The 22,950-nt window shown below is 32.7% G+C and overlaps 2 protein-coding genes and 1 pseudogene across 2 annotated transcripts; 2 read left to right on the top strand and 1 right to left on the bottom strand.

Annotated features, from left to right (window-relative positions):
* The first annotated feature begins 341 nt into the window (after positions 1-341).
* Positions 342-6,410, top strand: LOC110665985 (GCN5-related N-acetyltransferase 7, chloroplastic). Its single transcript, XM_021826315.2, has 5 exons — positions 342-715; positions 1,551-1,706; positions 3,152-3,247; positions 5,618-5,738; positions 6,085-6,410. The coding sequence occupies exons 1-5, from the start codon at positions 434-436 to the stop codon at positions 6,255-6,257; spliced, it is 828 nt and encodes a 275-aa protein (XP_021682007.2). The 5' UTR covers positions 342-433; the 3' UTR covers positions 6,258-6,410.
* Positions 6,411-10,554: 4,144 nt separating this feature from the next.
* On the bottom strand, positions 10,555-10,649 carry LOC131172411 (small nucleolar RNA R71; annotated as a pseudogene).
* A 753-nt stretch (positions 10,650-11,402) lies between these two features.
* On the top strand, positions 11,403-12,188 carry LOC131172137 (uncharacterized). The gene is made up of 2 exons (XM_058133093.1): positions 11,403-11,760; positions 11,836-12,188. Exons 1-2 carry the CDS (start codon positions 11,403-11,405, stop codon positions 12,186-12,188), a joined length of 711 nt encoding a protein of 236 aa, XP_057989076.1.
* The last annotated feature ends 10,762 nt before the right edge of the window (positions 12,189-22,950 follow it).

Raw genomic sequence — 22,950 nt, 5'->3', positions numbered from 1 at the left:
TTGGAATGTTGAGTAGTGTATTTTGAATTTATAATAAATAATTATTATTATTATTAGTGAAAGATGGAATAAAATAATTTCTTGTAATGACAAGCACATTTTTTATATTAAAAATTAATAATTATGTTGATCAACTTATAATCATTTTACTAACGGTGAATTAACTTTTAATTTTAATAGCAAAAGTAGTTTGTTGTATTATTAAAATTTTAAATATTAAATTATCAAATTTTAAAATTATGAAAATTTAATTATAAATTTAATTAAATTTTAAGGAATAAATTATAATTCCCGCATATTATATTTTACTTTGACCATAAATCAGTCTGAGGAATAATTTTCCTTGACACAAACGTAACAAGAAACGCGAAGCAACGGATAACCCAATTCGAAAATACAAAGGCCAAAACAGAAGGCAGAAAAGAAAGAAAGAATGGCAATCCTTTCCTCTTATCTAAGTCCTCTTACCATCTCCTTGTCCATTACATGTCCAAATTTCTGTAATTCCCTCAATTCTACTGCGTTCCTTCAACAATCGACATCTCATCGGTTTCACATCCGACCCATCGCAGCCTCTCAGGTGTGCACGCCCCACGAGGTTGACAAATCGTCACTCATAATAGCAGAAACAGAGGCGGAGGACGAGCTCTGGGCCGCCTCGTGTCTCCGTGTCCGCTCCTTCTATGAGTTCACGCCTTCCTCTTACGGCCTCCAAGTTAGTCAACCTTTCACTACGATTTTTCTCCTTTTATTTATTTATTTTTTTTATAATTAGTTTGATTTCTTAGTTTAGCTGCTGAAAACTTTTTAAAATTTTTCTCTCTTTGTTAGTTTATTTATTTAATTTTTGTGTTTTTAGTGCTAAATGTGGTGGGAAATAATACCCCAGAAAAAGAAATGTTGAATTTAGCTCTAAGTGATAGTTGATAGCTTAGATATTTGATCATTCGGTGAATTATTTTCGGTTTCATTTTTTCTATGTTAAATGATTAACATGTTTTATTAATTAAAAAAATATTAATAAAATCAAAATTTGTTTTCTTTTCTATAAAGGGTATCATTTTTTCTTGCATATAAATATAAATATAAATATAAATATAAATATAAATATAACCAATGAGCATTAAACGGTAACTTGTAATTGATGAATACCAGTAAAGATAATATGGTCTTACTATTAATAATATCTCCAACAGCTAATGGGAAAAATTCTAAAGTAGAACATATGAAAAGTCAGCTGGGGCTGGAATCTCCATGTTTATTGATTGAAAACAATACAAAATATTAGCTTTTGTCATACTTAATTGCTTCCTCGTATATTTCATGATGTTTTCTTTTCTATATTTCTTCTACATTGGATTGATTTGAAGAGCTTGAATTGAATTTAATTGCTTATGTTTTCTTGTTATTTAGGAAAGATTTTTGTTGATTGTGAGAGATTCTATTTATGCCATTGATTATCAATATTGACTGTAACTGTTAAGATTACAGAATCAACTCCTTCTGCAATATGAAACTGATGCTATTCTGTGTTTTTCAAGTTTTATTAGGATCATAAAAGGTACTTGGCGGAGCGTGAGTTTGAAGCAGTAAAAGAGCGTATTGCTGGTAAGAGGACAGGCTTTAGAAGAGTTTCTTGCATAAATGCTACTCTTCCATTATCGCAATTATCAAGCTTATCTGAAGATTTATGTGCTGAATGTAAGGTTGGTTTTTTTTCTTTTTTTTTTGGTTTATATTTTTGCTGTATTTCAATTGGGTATAAATGTATGTCATATTCAGCATTTGGGTTTTGGGGTCTATGTTGACCTGTCAAACAAATTCAGAGTGTCAAGAAATGTCTTTCAGGTTAATATGTTGATTGCTTATTGCTTTCTTTTCTCATCTGCTCTTTATCTGTTCATTGAACCACATATCTTAGATTATCTGTCATTCACATGGAAAATCTGAGCTGGATCCAAGCTCTTAGTGTCACTTTAAAGACACATACATTGTATGCAGTGAATAGTGTCACTTTAAAGATGCTAAGCTGCATTTGAGTGAACTAATACTTTGTTCGGAAAGGGTGAAAGTGCAGGGTGGCAAAAGAGGGAGGCTTTCTCTTGTTTGAGAAGTGGTGAAAATGGAGGGAAGGTAAAATTGGGGATTGTCTCTTGGGCCCACCAAACCCTTTCACTAAAAGTTGCAAGAATTCAATTTAATTGATTTCTATTCTATTAATTTTCATGTTTGGAAAGTATATAAATTCTTTAATTCATTTCTTTCAAGTTTAAGAATAACTTATTCTAAAAGAAATGAAATCATGCAAAATGTGATAGGATTTTGCAAGAATTTAATTCATTTAACGAGACTTGCTATTAAAACTTAAAAGTCTAAAATATCCCAAACTAAAATGAAGGTAATGTAGGAAAATGAATATATTAATTTTACTGTTCAATTGTGTTCCCAAACAAGAGGAGAGAATCTTTCCTCTACTTCACCTCTTATTTTCATAAACAAAGTGTATATGTGCAACAGTGCTAGAAGCAAGGTCTAAGGTTGCATATAGTCCAAAGATTTCAATTTGTAGGCCTTTTGACGTTTTCCATATCCTTTGTTCCTTGGAAACGTTCACTGTTTGTAGTTTAAGTTAGTTACAAATACAATACATTTGGACATGTATTAATCATTACATTATTTTCATTATATTAGCGTAAGCCTACATTAGTTGATAATTTAAAGTTGAGACTTGCCTAGATCTTTCTTTGAGTTGGCATTTTCTATTTTTGAGATGAACTTTAATGGTTGCATTTAGTTGTTTTTCATATTTGCCACGCCAACCTATATATATATATATATATATATATATATATATATATATATATTTTTTTTTTTTTTTTCAATAAGAGAGGCCTATCTATGGTAAACAACCAGTAGTTAGACTTTTTTTATTTTTTATTTTTTATTTTTTAACTTTGTTTTGAAGGCGGATAGTGTTGTATGTATGGTTTGAACGTTTCACAGAGCAACTACCAGTTCTACAGTTCTTGGTCTCTGCTATGACCTGGCCACATGTTAGACTTGTAGTTTGGAGGCTGGTCTTTAATATATGATTTAATGTTTTGTTAATTACATAACTGACATAGTTAATTTTATTTTCTTTTGTTTGTAGTATACTAATAATGGCGAAGAACGAGTAGTAGTTGGAACACTCGATCTTAATCAGTGTCTAAGACTACCAGATGAAATAACAGGCAAAAAACCTGAGGTACATTATTAGTTTTGTATATATCTATATATCATTTCAGTGGTGAGGAAGCTCTTTAAGCTGCTCTTAATTGGAAGTCATTTTTTCTTCATTGTAATCAAAATATTAGTTGTTATAATCTTGCATTGGGTAAGTTGAGAAGCATGAGCATAAACATGGATTCAATTTACTGTACCATAATTATCCTTCCCATGCTTTTTATTTGAATCATCAACAATGTTTTGCATTATGGTTTCTTATGGCAGCTGCCATTTATTTTCAATGTAATTTGTTCTCTGCTGAAACCAAATCGATAATATACATAAAAAATTACTAAAAGACTTGTGTATGGTACTATATGTATACCTAATTAGTTTACTCCCTTTACGTATCTGTATTATTTCAATTTACAATATTAAAATTGCAATACTATTTACCACTTTCTATTAGTTTTTTTTATTATTTTTTATGAATATTGAATTCCTAATTTTATTTTAGAGTTTCCATAAGTGTTATATTTTTAATTCTACTATTTTATGAATTAATTTCCTAAATATATTCAAATTCCTCTTTAATCCTATTTATTTCATCTTTGCTATAGTAGTTTTGGTGCAATGGAATCCGTTTTGGTGTTGGAATAATGGGATCTTATTTACCCTTATGCTTTTTTCTTTTAACAAATCATATAAAACTTACTAAGTTTACTAATTCATTAATCAATAATTAAGTTAAATCCCTTTACATAACAACGAAGTAAAAAAAAAAAAGTAACTTAAGGTTAAAAAAGACTTCAAAATTAGTAGAATTCTACTTTGACATTAAATCACTTTGTTTTTTTTTTTATTTTGTTCTTGTTTATTTTTATAAAATATAAATTCTAATACTAATATTTAATTATAGTATATAGATAAAATTATATATTTAAAGATTACTCCAAGCAAGTAAATGACATAAAATTAATTCTTATTATTTCCTATTTGGTTGGCCAAGGATCCTAAACCTATTAAATACATGAAATCTATACTACATAAATTTCTAATTATAATAAGATTTCATTTTATTCATTGAAATGTTCTTTGACCATTTATATTTTAATAAATATGAAATTTTAAATTAATAATATATTCCTATTCTACTAGAGTTCTTATGAAAATTAAAAGCTAAACTTATTAATGAAGAATTTGCTAGAATTTAGTTGATTAATATTCAAATTGCAGTTTAAACTATTTTAATAGGAATGCTAGATTTTTTGTGGGTGAAGTTTAATGTTCATGTGTTAAATTTTTTTAGATACTTTTTTGTTATATTTGTTTAAGGTATTTAATTCATGGTTCAATTTTATCTCTTATGTTCAGTTTAAATCCTAAAATTTTTCAATATATATAAATATATATATATATATATATATATATATATATATATATATATATATAACCTAATTGCATACTAATTCTTAAGTTTATTTTTCTTAAAAAACCTAAATTCATATAAAATAATAATAATTATTAGGCTAATGTCTTTTCTGTCTTGAGAGTTGGTAGGAGTTTATAGTTTTTTGGGACTCAAAAGTCAAGGCAAATTGCGGAAATTCTTTCCTATTTGATATATTGTAGGACTTTAAGACAATGTATGTGGGAGTTGGGACAAAACTTTAAAGCCCACTCTTTTAGGGGGTTTTGGTTGTTGGAATCTGCAAAAGTGACCAAAAAGGTCAAATTTTTGTATTTGGTTTGTATGAGAATTACGTTCATAGGAGAGTTTAATTTCTAAACTTTTAGATCCCACATATATTTTCCAGCTCAAAGATGGGAAGTTACTTTACCATGTGTGTGAGAAATTAAAATTATTTATATGAACATTAAGGCTTGGTTGTTGTTGTTTAAAGTTTTCAAAAAGAATCATATAATTCTTCTAAAAATCACTGTCTTTGATTGCAGTACCTTAATTGATTTGTAGTAGTTAGATGTATTTTTTTTTTTATTTCTTTTATTTTAGTTTTATATATCAATCGCAAGTATAATTTCTATTAATAACTTGCAACATACATAATTACAAGCAGTATTTTTGAAGAGTATGTAACTATGTACTAGTAGTTGCTTTGCATGTTATATTTATTACTTTATCTTGAAGAATTTCTACCTTGCTTGGATCTTCATGGAGAATTTGTCCCGTGCATGGTATGTGTTGAGCATTACACATGTATATATTTGTGAACAATGAGTATGTTTACATCATTGATATAGACCTGATGCTTGACTGCTTCCGTTGGCTAGTGTCGGACAAAACAACTCCTGGTCTGAGAGTTACTTATTTTATATGATTAGGAATTTGATATGATTTATCAATTTCATGATAATAAATTTGAGCTACCTTAGAAGTTTTCTTCAACAGGGTATTGGAGCTGATTTTATGAGGGCATACCTGAGCAATGTATGTGTTGCCAAGGAACTGCAAAGGCGTGGCTTGGGTTATGAACTTGTCGCAGAGTCAAAAATAGTAGCTCAAGAATGGGGTGAGTAACATCACTTTCGTAGTTAGTCACAGCCTTCATTAATCTATACTGCCTTCTGTTCATCGATATACATGAGATTCCACAAAAAACATTATCTTTTGATTTTTAGAAATTGAAGTAATAATTGTGAAAATAGTAAGAACTCAGTAAATTGCTGCAAATATAATCGTAATGAGTGTAATGGTTCAGCTGCAACACATGCCTACCTTTTATCTTAAATTTTGAACTGTATAATCTATTGGTTATGCCTTTTAAAGTCTTTCTGCTGCTTAGTATGAGCACATCTGAGTTTGCTGTCTTTTTGGTTTTATACCTTTTAGACCAAAATTTGTTGAATTATTTTCAGGCATAAGTGACTTATATGTCCATGTTGCCGTTGAGAATGAGCCAGCAAAGAAGTTATACACAAAGAGTGGCTTCACATATGAAAATGATGAACCTGCATGGCAAGCTAGATTTCTTGACCGGCCGCGAAGGCTTCTACTATGGATTGGTATCTCTGGTGGACACGACTTGTAATGGCACAGTAATAATCTATCTTGTACTTCACTTTCTTTTTCTTTGTGTATATTGATTCGTGTTTATAGCATTAAAACAATCCCTTTCTTTCACTTCAAATTGTAAGTTGAGCATCTAATCATTGTTGCAATGAAAATAATTCTTGTTACCACATGAATTTGAGCATTTTGGTGCTTATTTTCACCGATGACAAACAAATATGAAATCTTTATGATTCATTGATCTTTCAAGTAGTTCTAGTGATAATCAATTTAATCTGTACCATTTTTGTTTGGCATATTAAAAAGGCTAAATGTTCAATTTCATCATTGTGTTTATTGGGACTAGCTTATTTTCAACTTTTTATCTATATTAACTCTAAAGTTTTAATTTAAGTTCAATTTAGCTCAAAAATTAAAGTTTGTGAACTAAATTTCTTCATTTTTGGACTAAATTTTGTTGATTTCTTGATTTAACTCATAAACAAAGTAGTTCAATTTTTTTTATTTTATTTTTATTTTTAGGTTAAATTGGACATGAACTGAAATTTCGGAGCTAATTTGAACAAAAAGTTAAAAATATGCTAAATTAAGGTTTTGCTTGTTTCATGGAAAATAACTTGTACATGAAAAATATTTTTTTAAAAAATATTTTTTATGAAAATATTTTTTGTTATTTGGTTGTAATATTAAATTAATAATATGTATTTATTTCATATATATGTAAGTGTATTCGCATGTTAATAAGATTATCAAAATTAAAAAAACGAAAAATGACTTCTTTTAAAAAATGAAAATCATTTTCCTTAAAAATGATTTAGTTTTCCTTTGATTAGAAAAATATTTTTTATTGATCAATTTTTTTTACGTGTCAAACGCTAAAAATGTAAAAAATATTTTTTAAAAAATATTTTTCATAAAATAAACGAAGCCAAAATATAGGTATGGAATTGAGTATCAAGCCATGTAAAAATAGTAACACACTGCCTAACCCTTTTATTAATAGCTGTATAATAGTCTATAATATATGTGGTAAGAGCATCATTAATCATATACTTCAAAAATTATTGATCTCATGTATATGATTTTGACCCTAGACAAATTCATGATCATCTTGTTCTTATTTTATGTTAGCTTCCTACATTAAACCTTCATGCCCTGCACAACAAGGAAACGCAAGATAAACAAAATGTTAAAAGGGAAAGAGTTTATAAGCTACCTAAATCATTTTATTTTCGTTGGGGAGTTGTCTAGCCTAAAATTAAGCTTAAGAGGATAAAAATGTGCAAGCTTAGGAAAAGGGACCATTGGGGCACATGAAAAATCGGGTTGATCATATTGCAATTTTAACTAAAAAATCAAACCGAATCATTTTTCGGTCTAAAGGTTCAATTTCTATTTGTTTTTAGATTGAATATCAATTATTAAAGTCAAAAAATTGGAAAAATAAAACCAAACCTCTTTTTATATACATAATGCTGCATCTTTTTATTGATGCATATCTTGATACATTGTTTTTATCGCTGCTTCCTTCACCTAGTTTCTCTCTCATTACAAACAGATTATAGCTCCAACCTATTGCCCATTTCTCTCTCACCTCTAACCTTTATCTAGCATTGCATGTTGCCATTGGCAGCCATCTATGATAAGTTGATACCCATCACTGTAATCAACAAAGATCCTTTCATTTGGCTTCTACCAAAAACTCCAGCAAGTCACTCTAAACAAAACATTCCAAGCAATTCCAAAGTGCGCCATATCATTCTTGCGCAAATTCAACTCCAACCGCTCCTTGACGCTAAGTTGCTTATCAAAGAATTCAAGCACACTACTTTAAGGAACTAAGAGAGACCATATATATTCTTGAGGGGCAGTCTCGAAGAACATGCAACTCATCTTCCGCCTCAACAACACATAGAGCACAAGAATTGGAAGAAGAGAGACGACGCTGACATCTTTCTACATTCATTTAGAGACGCCCTTAAGCGGCAATCCAAAGGAAGGTTCTGATCCTTTAAGGCCCATTCCATGTCCATAAAAAATTCCAAATCAAAGAAAATTGCACCAGGGAGAGACCTGAAATGCTATTATAAGCAAACTTTACATGAAAAGTTCCCAATTTTGATTCTCGCAAAAAAAAAAAAAAGGGGGAAAAAGTATCCGAATCTAGACTAGAAGAGGGAGGAGTGACACCTGCAATATTCAACACAACATTTTGAGGAAAACTCCAACCCAAACCATCCATATAATCTGCCACTGCATCATCTAACATCCTCTCAGGAATATCAATAGAAACCATATGAATGAGGCCTCCCTGATCTGGAATCTACATCTCTTTCTAGAATTTTATTGATTTACCGTCACCCACAGCCTAAACAAGCCCATCTATAACTAAAGGTGATGCATTTGCATTATATAGGCATTTAAGGCCAGTAATTGTTGCATTTTTATTTGTGTTTAGTTAGTTAATTGCATAGTTTTAAGTACATTTTGTTATATTTTAGAAAATATATTAATCTAACATAATTTCTTAATTTTTATATTAGATCAGGTTTTTTGATGTGATCTTAGAGCCAAGATTGAGTTTGGAAGAGGTCCAGAGGCCAAAACTAGTACAGAACATTGCATGGCCCTTCCATATGCAATACTACATGGGCCGTGCATAGACTCCAGCAAAGAATCCCAACTCCATTTTTTTTCCTTCCGAAAGGACTTCCAAAGCCATTAGGACTCTAAATTAAGGTTTTTTACATTAGATATAAATATAATAAGTCAAGAATAAAGGGGGATCGACTTTCACACATTCAAGCAATGTGAAAACCTAGGAAGAGATCATTTAAAAAGATTGCTAGAGGAGATTTCCAACCAAAGTTACAAAAGTCCGAAGCTATAATTTCTCATTTTGGGTTCTTTTATTGTATTTCTTCTGATGTTTTCTCTTTGTTTTCTTTATTCAAGTTTAGTTGTGGAACTCACAATGAGTGAATAGTTTTCTTTATTCTAGAGTTAGAGATGTAGCACTTTCAACTCAATTATGAATTCAATTTAATTCTATTTTAATAATCTAGGATTTATTCTTTGATTTAATCTCGTGTTCTTAATGCATGCTTTATGTTGAGCTCCACTTAGTATTGATTTTAGATACTAATTGAAGGACTGAAAAGTGAATATTAATTTTGGAAGAATATGATTTTGAACTTAGGGTTTTTGATCTAGAGATAGGCTAGAATCCTATGTGAAACTGACAATTAGTCAAAGAACTTAATAGATCGTAATTAATTTAATCGCTATGAAAGTAGGCTTTGTGTTAATTAAGATAAAATTTGAGTGCCTTGAGAGAAGACTTGAGATAATTTAGGATTAATTTTCTTCAAAGTAATATTTCCCGATTTGTTGAATAGGCTAGATTGAGTTTGTGATTGATTGAAGCGTGAACCTTTAGCTTTGGAATGCCTTTGCACATTGATATTTTAGTTTATTTAATCAACACACATTTACTATCTAGTAATAATTGGTTTAATTTACAAATTCTTCTAGATTTTGATAGTCTAGATAATTACAATTGTTGTGTAGTTTGGTACTTAAACATGATCCTCATGGGAATGATACTCACTCATCACTCTATTACTTGTCAGGATCCGTGCACTTTTAGAATTTTGCATAATAAGTTTTTGGCATCGTTGCCAGGGATCGGTGCTTTAATATTAGATAATAGGCAATTTCATTAATTTAGACATTTTATTTTATTTAGTTTTTTACTTGTATACCTTATTTTGTTTTTTTGCTTCTATATTTTTCAAGATCTTTTGTTTAGTTTATGACCAAAACTAAACTAAAAGAAGAGCTTCCTGAATTGGATCCATAAATAGATAGAACTCTAAGAGCCATCAAAAAGGGGAAGAAGCAACAACAAGTTAAAACTCCAAACACGGCTGACAGCCTTGCAAACAAACCTTTGAGGGACTATAGAGCTCCTACTATTTGAGGATTCCAGCCGAGTGTATCTAAACTGATGATTGATACTAGTAACTTTGAGTTGACATTGGCATGGCTTCAGATGATTCAGTAGTCTCAATTTGGAGGATCACTTTTGGAGGATCCACACTATCACCTTTAGTGATTTCTTACTCTTTGTGATACATTCAAGATGAATAGTATTTCTAAAGATGCTATTTGACTTAGAGCATTCCCATTCTCTCTTAGGGACAAAGTAAGAAAGTGGTTACTATCTCAACCCATAGGCTCATTCATCGTATGGGCTGATCTATCACTTCTTAGCAAGATACTTTCCATTTAGAAACACAGCTAAATTTTAAGCTGAACTCAACACTTTCAGATAGAAGGATATTGAATCTCTTTATGATACATGGGAAAGGTACAAAGATTATCAGAGGGAGTGCCCATACCATGGCATTCAACATTGTCTCCTTATACAAAACTTCTACGATGGACTTCTACCACCAATTAGGAGCACTATTGATTCAGCAATTGGAGGAAATCTAATGGAGAAAACCACTATCAAAGCTTTTGATGTCTTCGAGAGAGTTACCTATCATAACTTCGAATGGTCAAATGAAAGAGCTAACACAACAAGTATAGCTAGAGTATTAGAATTGGATACACTAAGCATGATTAATGCTTTGTTAGAGCAGTTAACAAAGAGGTTAAACAAAATGCATGCCAATGCAATTGGAGCAAATGATTTTTTTTTATGATAATTGTGGAAGAGGACACCAAGGTTCATAATCCAATAACTATAGTGAACCCCTTTTAGAACAGGTGAACTATGTGAACAACAATGGGAACTTCAGCCAGAGAGAAATGGGAAATCCTTATTCAAATACTTATAATTCTAGATAGAGAAACAACCCAAATTTCTGATAGTTTAATTAGCAGAATCAACAGAACTAACAAATTAGTAGACAACATGGCTATAGATTGGCACCACCTGGCTATAGAAAGTTTTTTAACGGCTCAACAATAACAAAGTGAGATGATTAAGTAGCTTACTTCTAGAATGGACTAAATGGCTACTCATAACAAAATTCTTAAGAATCAAATTGCTTAACAAGATAGTTCTTCTAGCAAGGCCATTGGTAAACTACCTAGTCAACCTGAGATAAACCCAAAGGAGTAGTGCAAGGCAATCATTTTGAAGAGGAAAAAAATGATAGAAAACCAAAAAGTAAAAGACAAGCAAGAACAAACATTTGAAACTTCTGGTGAAAACAACACTCAAACAAAGGAAGAAGAAACACCTGCTGACAAGAATATCGAGAAGAAAGAGGAGAAGAAGGAATTGCCCAAGCCTTATCAATCGCCAATACCTTTTCCTCAGAGATTTCAGAAAGCTAAACTGGATAGGCAGTTTGGGAAGTTTCTTGAAGTTTTGTATAAACTCTACATTAACATTCCTTTCACTAAAGCTCTATCTCAGATGCCATCTTATGCTAAATTTTTGAAGGATATTTTATCCAATAAAAGGAAGCTTGATGACTATGAGACTGTAGCTCTCACTGAAGAGTGTAGTGCAATATGACAGAACAAACTACCCCTAAAATTGAAGGATCCTGGAAACTTTTCTATTCATTGTCTGAAAGGCAACATGTCCATTGACAAAGCCCTTTGTGATTTGGGAGTAAGTGTTAGTCTTATGCCACTCTCCATCTGTCAAAAGTTGAACGTTGGAGAATTGAAGCCAACTACTATCTCCTTGCAACTAGCAGATAGAATTGTTAAATATCTCATTGGAATACTAGAGAACATTCCAATCAAGGTAGGTAAAATTTTCATATCTATCGATTTTGTTATCCTAGAGATGGAAGAAGATGTTTTGATTCTCATAATCTTGGGAAAACCTTTCTTAGCAACTGCCAGAGCCATTATAGATGTCCAAAATGGGCGATTAGCTCTCAAAGTGGGAGAAGGTGCAATAGGGCTTAACTTTTTCTAAGCTATAAAGATGAAACGAGACATGGACAGATGTTTAAGGGTAGATGTTATTAATGAACTGGTAGAGGAAGAATTCAAAAAGAAATATCCAGAAAACCCTTTAAAAGCCTGTATCATGCATAGTAACACCATTAAAGATGAGAATGAAAAATTTACAACTTGTTCACAAATACTGGAGGGCCAGTCCGCCACTACCATCAGCCTAAGCATTACAAATCTAGGAGCTAAAGCAAATTTCAACTACATTAGCCCCAACTAGCAAAGAACAAGTACCTCAGGCAGAATTGAAACCTCTTCCTTCCACTCTCTGGTATGCATTTCTTAGTCCAAACTCTACTTTTCCTGCAATCATTAATGCTTAGCTTAACTGAACTAGAAGAAGAGAAATTATTGAGGGAACTTAAGATCCATAGAAAGATCATAGGGTACACCATTGATGACCTAAAAGGGATTAGCCCCTCCATTTGTATACATAGAATAGTTATGGAAAAGAATAGTAAACCCATAATTGAGCACCGAAGGAGACTCAACAATAATATGAATGAAGTAGTAAAGAAAGAAATTCTGAAACCATTTGATAAGGAGTAATATATCCTATTTCTGATAGTAAATGGGTAAGTCTAGTACATGTGGTACCTAAAAAGGTTGGGTTAACTATAATAAAGAATGAAAATAACGAGTTAATTCTTACTAGGATAGTCATTAGATGGCATATGTGCATTAACTATAAAAAAAACTAAATAGTGCCACCTGAAAAGATCACTTCCCTTTTCCCTTCATTGATCAAATTCTTGAAAGTCTAGCTAAGCATTCATATTTCTGTTACCTAGATAGGCAATCAGGATTTTTCAAATCCTAATACACCCTAAAAATCAAGATAAGATAACTTTTAATTGCCCTTATAACACTTTTGCTTATAAGAGAATGCCTTTTGGTCTATGCAAAGATGCATGAAGGCTATATTCTTTGATTTTATTGAAAATATTATGGTAGCATTCATGGATGATTTCTTTTTTTTACGGCATAACTTTTGATGATTGTTTAACTAATCTTTTTAAAGTGGGGCAAAGATGTGAGAAGTCAAACTCAGTACTTAACTAGGAAAAATGCCATTTCATAATTCGCGAGGGTATAATACTTGGTCACCTAGTATCAGAAAGAGGCAACGAGGTGGATGGGCAAAAAATAGAAGTCATCAAGAAAATGCCACCACCCATGTCAGTTAAAGAAGTGTGAAGCTTTTTAAGATATGCAGGCTTTTATCGCTAGTTTATCAAGGACTTTTAAAAAATAGCTAAGCCTTTAAAAAATTTGTTAAATCAAGATGTACCCTTTAATTTTGATGAGGATTGCCTTACTTCCTTTTGCAGGATTAAGGAAGCGTTGATCTTAACACCAATCATGCAGCCTTTAGATTGAAATCTCCCATTCGAAATAATGTGCAAAGCAAGTGACTGTACAGTAGGAGCTGTAGTTTGACCAAAAAAAAAAAAAAGATAAAAAAGTCCATTAAATTTACTATGCCAGTAAGACACTTGATGATGCATAGGTTAATTATGCCACCACAAAAAAGGAGTTTTTGGCTATTATCTTTGCAAATGATAAGTTTATAGATCCTACTTAGTGGGCTTAAAAGTCATAGTATACACTGACCATGTAGCCTTTTGGTACCTATTGAACAAGAAAGTAGTAAAACCAAGGTTAATCCACTGGATACTTCTCCTATAGGAATTTGACCTGGAAATAAAAGATAAAAAGGGAACCAAAAATGTGGTAGCTGACCATCTTTTGAGACTTAAGCAAGAGGAAAAAGGGGAGATCCACATGATGAGACACTAATAGATGACTCTTTTCTAGATGAGCACCTACTATCAATAACTCAACCTCTATGGTATGTAGATGTCATTAACTACCTTGTATGTGGGGTTCTACCACCAGATCTATCCTATCAACAAAAGAGAAAGTTTCTATTTGATGTAAAGGATTACACATGGAAAGAACCACTTTTATACAAAAGGTACAACGATGGACTTATCAAAAGGTTCATTCCAAAGGAAGAAGTTGAAAGCATACTCTAACATTGCCATTCTCACCTTATGGAGGACATTTCAGCAATTTAAAGACAGCTGCAAAAATAATGCAATTAGGCTTTTATTGGCCAACATTGTTCCAAGATGCAAGAAATTTTGTACTCACATGTGGTCAATGCCAAAAGATCAAGAATATTTTAAGGAGGAATGAGATGTCCTTGCATAGAATACTTAAGTTAGACTCTTCGATGTATGGGGAATAGACTTGATGGGCCCATTCCCATTATCATACGGGAATAAATACATCCTAGTTGGTGCTGACTATGTATCTAACTAGGTGGAAGCAATGGCATCACCAACCAATGATGCAAGAGTTGTGATCAAGTTCCTCAAAAAGTTTATCTTCATAAGGTGTGGGACTCCAAGAGCCATAATTAGCGGTGGAGGATGTCACTTCTGCAATCATCAATTTGAAGCACTACTAAAGATGTAATGGCCTGGCCCACTGGCTAATATTGTCCGCTTTAGCCTTACCCATACTAGGCCTCACGAATTTGTCCCTTGGGCTTTTACACCCAAAAGCGTGCTAACTAGTGTTCCAAGACCACCCAATTTAAGTCTAGGATCTCTCCCGTGCTTTACCGATGTGGGATTTGCCTAAGGGACCTTTCTCCCCCCCTTTTGGGACTCAGTGTCCTCGCTGAGGTTTGCACTACCATCGCTCAAGAGGCCATGTGGAGTGCTCTGATACTAATTGTAACGGCCCAGCTCACTGGCTAGTATTGTCTGCTTTGGCCTAGCCCATACTAGGCCTCATGGATTTATCCCTTGGGCTTTTACACCCAAAAGCACACTAACCAGTGTTCCAAGACCACCCAATTTAAGTTTAGGATCTCTCCCGTGCTTTGTCGATGTGGAATTTGCCTAAGGGTACAATACTAGCTAGTGGGCCGAGCCGTTACAAAAGAAATATGGAGTGATATACAAAGTGGCAACACCTTACCACCCACAAACCAGTAGGTAAGTTGAATTCTCTAATAAGGAACTAAAAAATGATTCTAGAGAAAACAGTGAAATGTTCAAGGAAAGATTGGTCCTTAAAATTGGATGATGCACTATAAGCATATCGCATAGCCTTTGGAGCCACCCTATTTTTCTTGGTTTATGGTAAATCATGCCACCTTCCTATTATGCTAGAACACAAGGCTTATTGGGTAATAAAGACATTGAATTTCAACTTAAAAAGTATTGGAGAGAAGAGGCTTTTATAGTAGAATGACCTAGAGGAAATAAGGCAAGATGCGTATGAAAATGCAAGAATCTATAAAGAAAATACTAAAAACTGGCATGACAGACACATAATGAGAAGAAAATTCAAAGAAGGAGTGCTAGCCTAGTTGTTTAAGTCCATGTTGAAATTATTCTCCAGAAAATTGAGATCTCGATGGTCTAGACCTTTCAAGGCTCTGCGAGTCTTTCCCTATGGTGTAGTAGAACTATGGAGTGAATCATCAAGAGTGTTCAAGGTCAATGGATAATGCTTGAAGCCATACCTCACAGAAGAGCCTATTGAAAAATGAGACACATGCTCCTTTGCTAATCCACCTACTCCATAATAAGCAAGCACCATAGTCAAGCTAAAGACTAAATAAGCACTTCTTAAGAGGCAACCCAAGTTTCCTTTCATTAAAAATTAAAATTTTCTTTTTAATTTTTCTTTACATCGCCTCCAAAACTCAATCTTGATATTTACAAAATATTTCAAGTTAAAAGGTAGTAAAAGGTAAAAAAGGGATTAGAAAATCAAGCATACACCACCAAGGATGGCAACTCCAAAAATGGACTTTTCCTTTACCTTAATAATTTTTTACGCTACTTTGATATTTTCAATTCCACTTGTTGTGCATAATTAACAAGAATATCAATAGCAAAGTTTTTCCTTCTAAGCATAAAATTTACATGGGCATAAGAGTCAAAAAGGGGGTAGTCTTGTGCATTTGAATTGCAAAAGTAAGGAATTTTACAAGTTTAGGTGATGAAATACAACCTAAAACATAAAAGGCCAACAAAACTGCCTCAAAAATAGGCTATGCAATAATGGAAATTCAAGCTAGTTTAAAAAGCAACTTCAGAACATTGCACGAGTCTTCCTTGTGCACCATTGCATGACTTGTGCAACCCCACTACCTGTAGCTCTCTAAAAAGTGAAAAGGAAAGTTACACGGGTTTGCCTTGTGCAAGGCTCGTGTAACCAAAACAATAGTTTCTTTTTTTTGATGTAATTTAAAAAGGAACAAAGAATTGAACGGGTCCAACCCATGCAAGGGTATAGACCTGTGCAATTTTATAAAGCACGCATTTTTTTTTAAATCCCCACTTTGCACAATTCAAGCCCATATTCAAAACTAACTCTTAACCTCCTTTAAGCGATAAAAAAAAGCTCCCAAACCATTCTCAACTCCTCTCTCTCCTTCAATATCTCTCTCTTTATCAATTTCTTCTTTAAACCCTAACCCCAGAATCTAATTTTTCTCACCAATGCCACCTAAGAAATGTGCAGCAGGGCTTATTTCTTCTTCCTGTGTGAAAGAACCAACTCTTTCTCCACCAAGGAGACCTTGAATGCATAATAGTCAATAAGAAGCAAGCCTTGCTCAACCACAACCCATAATAGGTCTAAGCTGCAACCCTCTTTAGAACTTGTATGGCTTTTTCTTGATGCTAACCACAAGGCTTCTTACATCAATCTCACAAAGAGAAAAGTCATTTCAACTAAGTATCCTAATGATGATGTTCTAGAACAAACACGGTTGAGGGACCAAGTGAATGCCTCTTGAAAATATTGATTGGACTAAGTTTACTACCCTAAAATACCAATATATAGGGACCTTAACTTGTAATTCTTAGGTAGTTTTAAAACCATAATTGTGGTTGGGTTGTAGATAAGATAGAGGACATATAGAGTTTTGATTGATAGGAGTTAATAGAGCCATGAAAATGGATAAATTTAATGTAATTTTTGGGTTCGATAGTATGGGTTTTCAAGAGATACTAATAGATAGGGCTATGTATAACGGAGTCACTTTCTAGTGCACCATTGCACGAAATGCTCTAGAATATCAAGCCAATAGATCAAGATCCTCTGGACTAACTAACCTAACCCTTAGATATCTTTATCGTCTTTCCACCCACACCATCACTGGGAAAGGAGAAAGTTTAGGGGTTGTGAATGCCAATGAGTTATTTTTCCTGTGGTGAATGCTAAATAACAGGAGGTGTAATACAGGCTTTTTCCTTTGCTAGCATTTTCAGTGCATCTCCCACTAGCAGATAAGAAACATAGCTAGTGGAGGTCTAATCACTGTCATTGCCCTTCACTTTGGCTTTGTCCTTGCACATACTAGGCTACATCCCATCACAGGGACAACTAGGATCGTTGCAACTACAATTGTATGGATGGGGATGTGTAAGGTCAGTGACTGGTGTTTCCTACTAGATGAGGAAGGAAACATTATACTAAGGGCAAGGATAGAACAGTAAGGAAAGCAATCTCAACCTACTAAGCCAAGCAGCAGTAGGAAGCCACAAACACTCTTCTACAGGCTTCCCCAGCTCGTGTTCCACCTCCTAAGCTAACACCACAACCTATCATAGACCCCATTTTGGCATACCTTCAGAGGATAGAGGCAGTGTTTGCCCAGTGATTTCAAAACCTAAAGGATAACTTACAGGAGGCACATGACAAACTGGACACCCTCCTTACAGACAACAATAATGGACCATCCTCTCCTTCAGAAGAATTTTAGACGAAGCCTTTATATTTATAACTTTTATTTTGATGTAATGGCTTATAGATACATAGTACATAAGCTTCATGGTACCATAAGGCCTATTTTGATGTTTAAAGCCTAGTTTTTCATTTTGTTATTATTGACTCTTACTATAACTTTGTGGATATGCTTTGCTCTTTTACTAGCATACATTGCTATATTTGACATTGAGAATAATGTCAAGAATGAGTTTGGGGCTATTGTGCAAAGTTTTACTTTGTTTTTGTTTTGCTTATTTACTTTGTTTTGCCTCATTTTGTTTCACTTTATTCTAAGTGCATTCACTCCATTTCATACCTAACTTTGCATTTGCATAATAAATTTTTTTACCTTTTGTCTATGGAAACATAATTAACACTCTAAAAAGCAAGCAATTTTTCTCTCATAAGCCAGTTGGATTGAATGTATCAGAGAGGCTTAAGGTTTTTAGGTGGTTTACTTGTAAAAATCACTTTTTGGTGAAGCTAAGCCAATCAAAGTAAATTCATAGCTATTAATCTGTCATAAACCAATTTTAACTATTTAGAAAAATTCTTGAAACCTGAAATAACTAATGTATGTCTCACTAGCCCTAGAATAAACCTTTTTAATCTATTAAGGTGAAATCTTAGTGTATACTTAATAAAGAAATAATTTAGGCATTCTTTGATATAGCCCTCCTATAGTCTTAACCACCCTTAAACAAAGATTATCCCTTGTAAATAGTTTTGAGCTTGAGTTTTACCTACATAATTTTTCTTTGATTACCCATACTATTCACTTAGCTCTTAGCCTAAACATTAATCCTGACCCTATGAGAAAAGTTAACTACAAAGTGAAAAAAAAAACTAGGTGTATAAAAAAATTAAAAAATAAAAGAGATAAAAGAAATATATGGCTAAAAAGTAAGAATAGAAGTGTTAGTGTACAATAAAAATCATCAAAAATTGTCCTCCTAACTTATAAAAAAATGATTTTGGGGGTAGACATCAAAGTGAGACGAAAACTTCAAGTTCAACTAATTAGGTACAAAAGTTTTAACTATAAAAAAACATGCTAAGCACTAAAGCCAAATTGTGAAACTTCTTCTCTCCAAAATTGAAAAGAAAGAAAGATCTACTGTATCTTGATCTTTCATAGATAGATTCTTCTCATGCTTTGAATACCTTTTATCCTTTTCTTTGATTGGCACATTATTATCCCTTAAGCCCCATTACAACCCTATAAAAAGACTTTTTGATCTTTTGATGGTGTATACTACATTAGTGCATTGAGGTATGCCTATGGAGTTGGAAACACATTCCTTCATTCTTCATATATTCATCTATAGTAGAGGCATTTTAGTTGATGATGGTCTCTTTGAATTTATCTAAGCAAGATAATTATTTGTGACTTATTAATAGTTTTATGCTGGGGATTGATTGATTGAAAATTCATTAGAAATGTAGATTTTCTCAAAGTAACCACTAATTTCTTTGTGCCTTGAAGCGAGAATTGGAATGTGGTGGTTGAGAGCCCAATTGGAAGCTTAATGAGTTTTCCAATAGGAAGCTAAATGAGTTTTACTTATGATTCTATGAAACAAGATTGCCCTATGACTTTTTGAATTCCAATTTGCTTGAGGACAAGCAAATATCTAAATTGGTATTTGATGCATTCACATTATATTAGCATTTAAAGGTAGTAATTGTTGCATTTTCATTTATGTTTAGTTAGTTAATTGCATAGTTTTTAGTAAATTTTGTTGTGCTTTGGAAAATATGTTAATCTAACCTAATTCCTTGATTTTTATATTATATCATGTCTTTTGATGTGATCTTAGAGCCAAGAATGAGTTCGGCAGCGAAGGGCAAAAAATAAAGAATAGGGAGCTGGAAGAATTGCACCAAGCGTGCAAGCAAGCTATAAGGCATGTGTAAAGGGAAACTATAGAGAGCCAATTGTACGACTCAGGCAAAGAACATTGTGTAACAACACCTACTATAATACCCCTATTTGTATAGCCTAGTATATTTCACTATTCCGGTGATCGGTGTTGGTCCAGATAATTAAGGGGATTAGAACCACGCCTAAGACAATTAGATAAGCCCTGAACACAAATAATTAGTAATTATCAATTAGTTAAGTATAAATAAGAAGAACAGAACACAAGAAGTTAAATGAGCCGCGAGTCACAGCGATAGGTGACCTTCTCGGGAAGGATTGCAAGGTGGATTTAAACTCGAATTTCGAACCATAAAATGTGACGCCGCGGTCCTTAGGACTATTGTGAACACAGTGAAAAAGAAAAAATCACGAAAAAGAATTATTAAGCTAGTTAAATAATTAGGTCAGGGATTCAGAAGAAATATTAAATTATTTTCAAACCGGGTTGATCTGGTGAGGGGCAATTTGGTCAATTGACCCCGAGAGTTAACTCCTGACCTAACTGTCAAATAAAATAGGAGAAAATAAAATTTCAGAATCGAAAATTAAATTAAAGAACTAATAGAAAAAAATAAATAAAAAAAAAAGAAAAAGGAAAAGCAAAAAGTGATGACATCATGCATGATGCAATAATTATTATAATTAAAATTTAATTAATTTAAATTTGTGGTCTTCCTAAAGACATAAAAAAAAAGAAAAAAAAAAAATCAAAAGTCTTCATCTTCCTCAATTTGCCATCCACCATTCTCTCTCCCTCTCCCTCATCAAAACACCATGGAAGCTTGCACTCAAGCTTTTGAACCCACCAATTAAACCCTAAATTCCCTAAATTTCTCCATTAGAACTTGATAACCTAACTTGAGAAGAAGCTTGAACAAGAAAGAAAGAAGAAAAGAAGTAGGGAATTGAAGATTGAAAATCAAAGTTTGAGGTTAGTGAGCAAACTTCCATTTCTTAGTTTAATTTCTATGTTTTTGGTTCAAGTAGCTTAAATTTTAACTTAAAATTTAAAAGAAAATAATTGTTGGAGGACTAGAGGAAAAATTTGGCCAGCTAGGGTTTGTGATGATAATATATGAATTTGATTGAATAAATAGTGTAGGTAAGCTTGTATGAGTATAGAAGTAATGCTAGTATTCTTGAAATTAGTTAAATGCAACGAATAGGTGAATTAGGGTTTGGCACCTAGGGTTTTGGGAGAAAAAATGTGATAAATTGTTAAATGATGTGTTTGACCTAGTTTGAGCTGAGAAATGGTCATTTGTGACCAATTGGAGTATGTTAGAAGTGTTGGAACCAAATGCAAATTCGGATTGCTTAGGGTCATGCTGCAGGCGGTAGAACCAAGGTCCCTTTCAAGGACCAAAACTGAAAATTTACAAGTCCAATTGGTGTGAGGCCAATTGGGAATGAAACTAGACACAAAATGACACATTTTTCATTTAGGAATCATGCCCAAAAAGTGACCAAAACCTAGTGAACAAATTGACCAAATTCGGAATTAGCAATTTGACCTGTACCAAAAATGACTAAATGAACAGTGTTTATTCATTTGGCCATAACTTGGGATAGGCAGGTCTAAATGACCTGAAATTTTTCTAGTAGAAATCTGAGGTATAGACCTAAAACTTTCATGAAGAACATAAACCCAAATTATACCCTTAACCAAGTCATTTAGTCACCCAAATTTAGTGACCTAAAACTGCCAGAAACAGAATTTGCCCAGAAATCTGGGTTAAGTCCAATCTGGCAGCCATGATTCAAATAGCTATAACTTAAGCTATAAAACTCCAATTGGAGTAATTCAAAAAGGAGAATAAATTTAAGACAATATGGAACATTTTCTATGAAGACAATTTTGCCAAATTCTAACAGTAAAATGACCAATGGAATAGTGCAACATAAGACACCCAAAACTGAAAATTTGCCTAAAAGACTTAGAATTTGAGTAAACAACCAAAACCAACAAATTTAGTAACCAAAATGTGGTATGTGGGTGAAGTTGGAATTCCCATACCTATTAAGCCTTAGAAAGTCAGCAAATTGACTTAAATAGTGTCGTGAATAGTAACCTCGAAACACAAATTTTAAAGAACGTCAAGTTTAGCACATTAGAGCTAGGTAAAAGTGAATTTAAATTTATTTTTGGATTTATGCTAAGTTATGATACTGAAACACTATGAAACTGTGTGTTTCGGTGAAAAAGAATACTGGGAAGGAACCCGAGGTGTCGAGTCAAGGCCAAAAGGCGACTCATATAAGGTTTGTACACAACGTAGAATTTCTGTAAATTTTCTTCTGCATATTGTTTTGAATAAATTGAAATATTGAATTGTGACATCATTGTGATGAAATATTTATTATGATTTTGATTTAAATTGTTGAAAGTTATTTGTGTATATTTGAGATGGCATAAATGTTTAGTAAATTATTAAGATAAGTTTTGAAACCACAGTGTCATGACCATATATTTGAATACCTCAATAGCATGACTAGTGGGGGAAATCAGTTTCGAATTTTGATTCCTTCTTTGGCTGAAGTGTTGAGGTGTGTGCCAGTAGAAGAAGAAAAAAAATGGGTTCCCATATATTTGAGCTAGCTAGCCTTGTGATGTGACTTCTCATAAGCCTCTGGCTATTGAGATAATATTTGTTTCGAACGGCATGATATAACTGTGGGTTTTATGAAATTGTTTTTGACACTTCGAAATGAAATTGTTTGGATTAAAATCTCATAATTCATGTTTTGTATTTAATTCTCATGTTTAGTTTAATTTTTGAATAAATATGATTTAAATTCTGCATAAAGATTAATTTAGTATGTTGTGCACCACTGAGTCCTAGTACTCAGCGATGGTCATTATTTATTGCCGCAGATATAGAGACTAGAAGAGCAGTAGAGTGAGTTGCTGAGGACAGAGGAGCTACCTACTCTGAAGTCTATCTGGTATATTTTATACCCTGACTGTAAAAATTTATTTTGATGTAAGTAATGTATG

The sequence above is a fragment of the Hevea brasiliensis genome, chromosome 13 (genome assembly GCF_030052815.1).
Source record: "Hevea brasiliensis isolate MT/VB/25A 57/8 chromosome 13, ASM3005281v1, whole genome shotgun sequence".
In the NCBI taxonomy this organism is placed as follows: Eukaryota; Viridiplantae; Streptophyta; class Magnoliopsida; order Malpighiales; family Euphorbiaceae; genus Hevea; species Hevea brasiliensis.
This window is presented reverse-complemented; position numbering and strand designations above follow the sequence as displayed.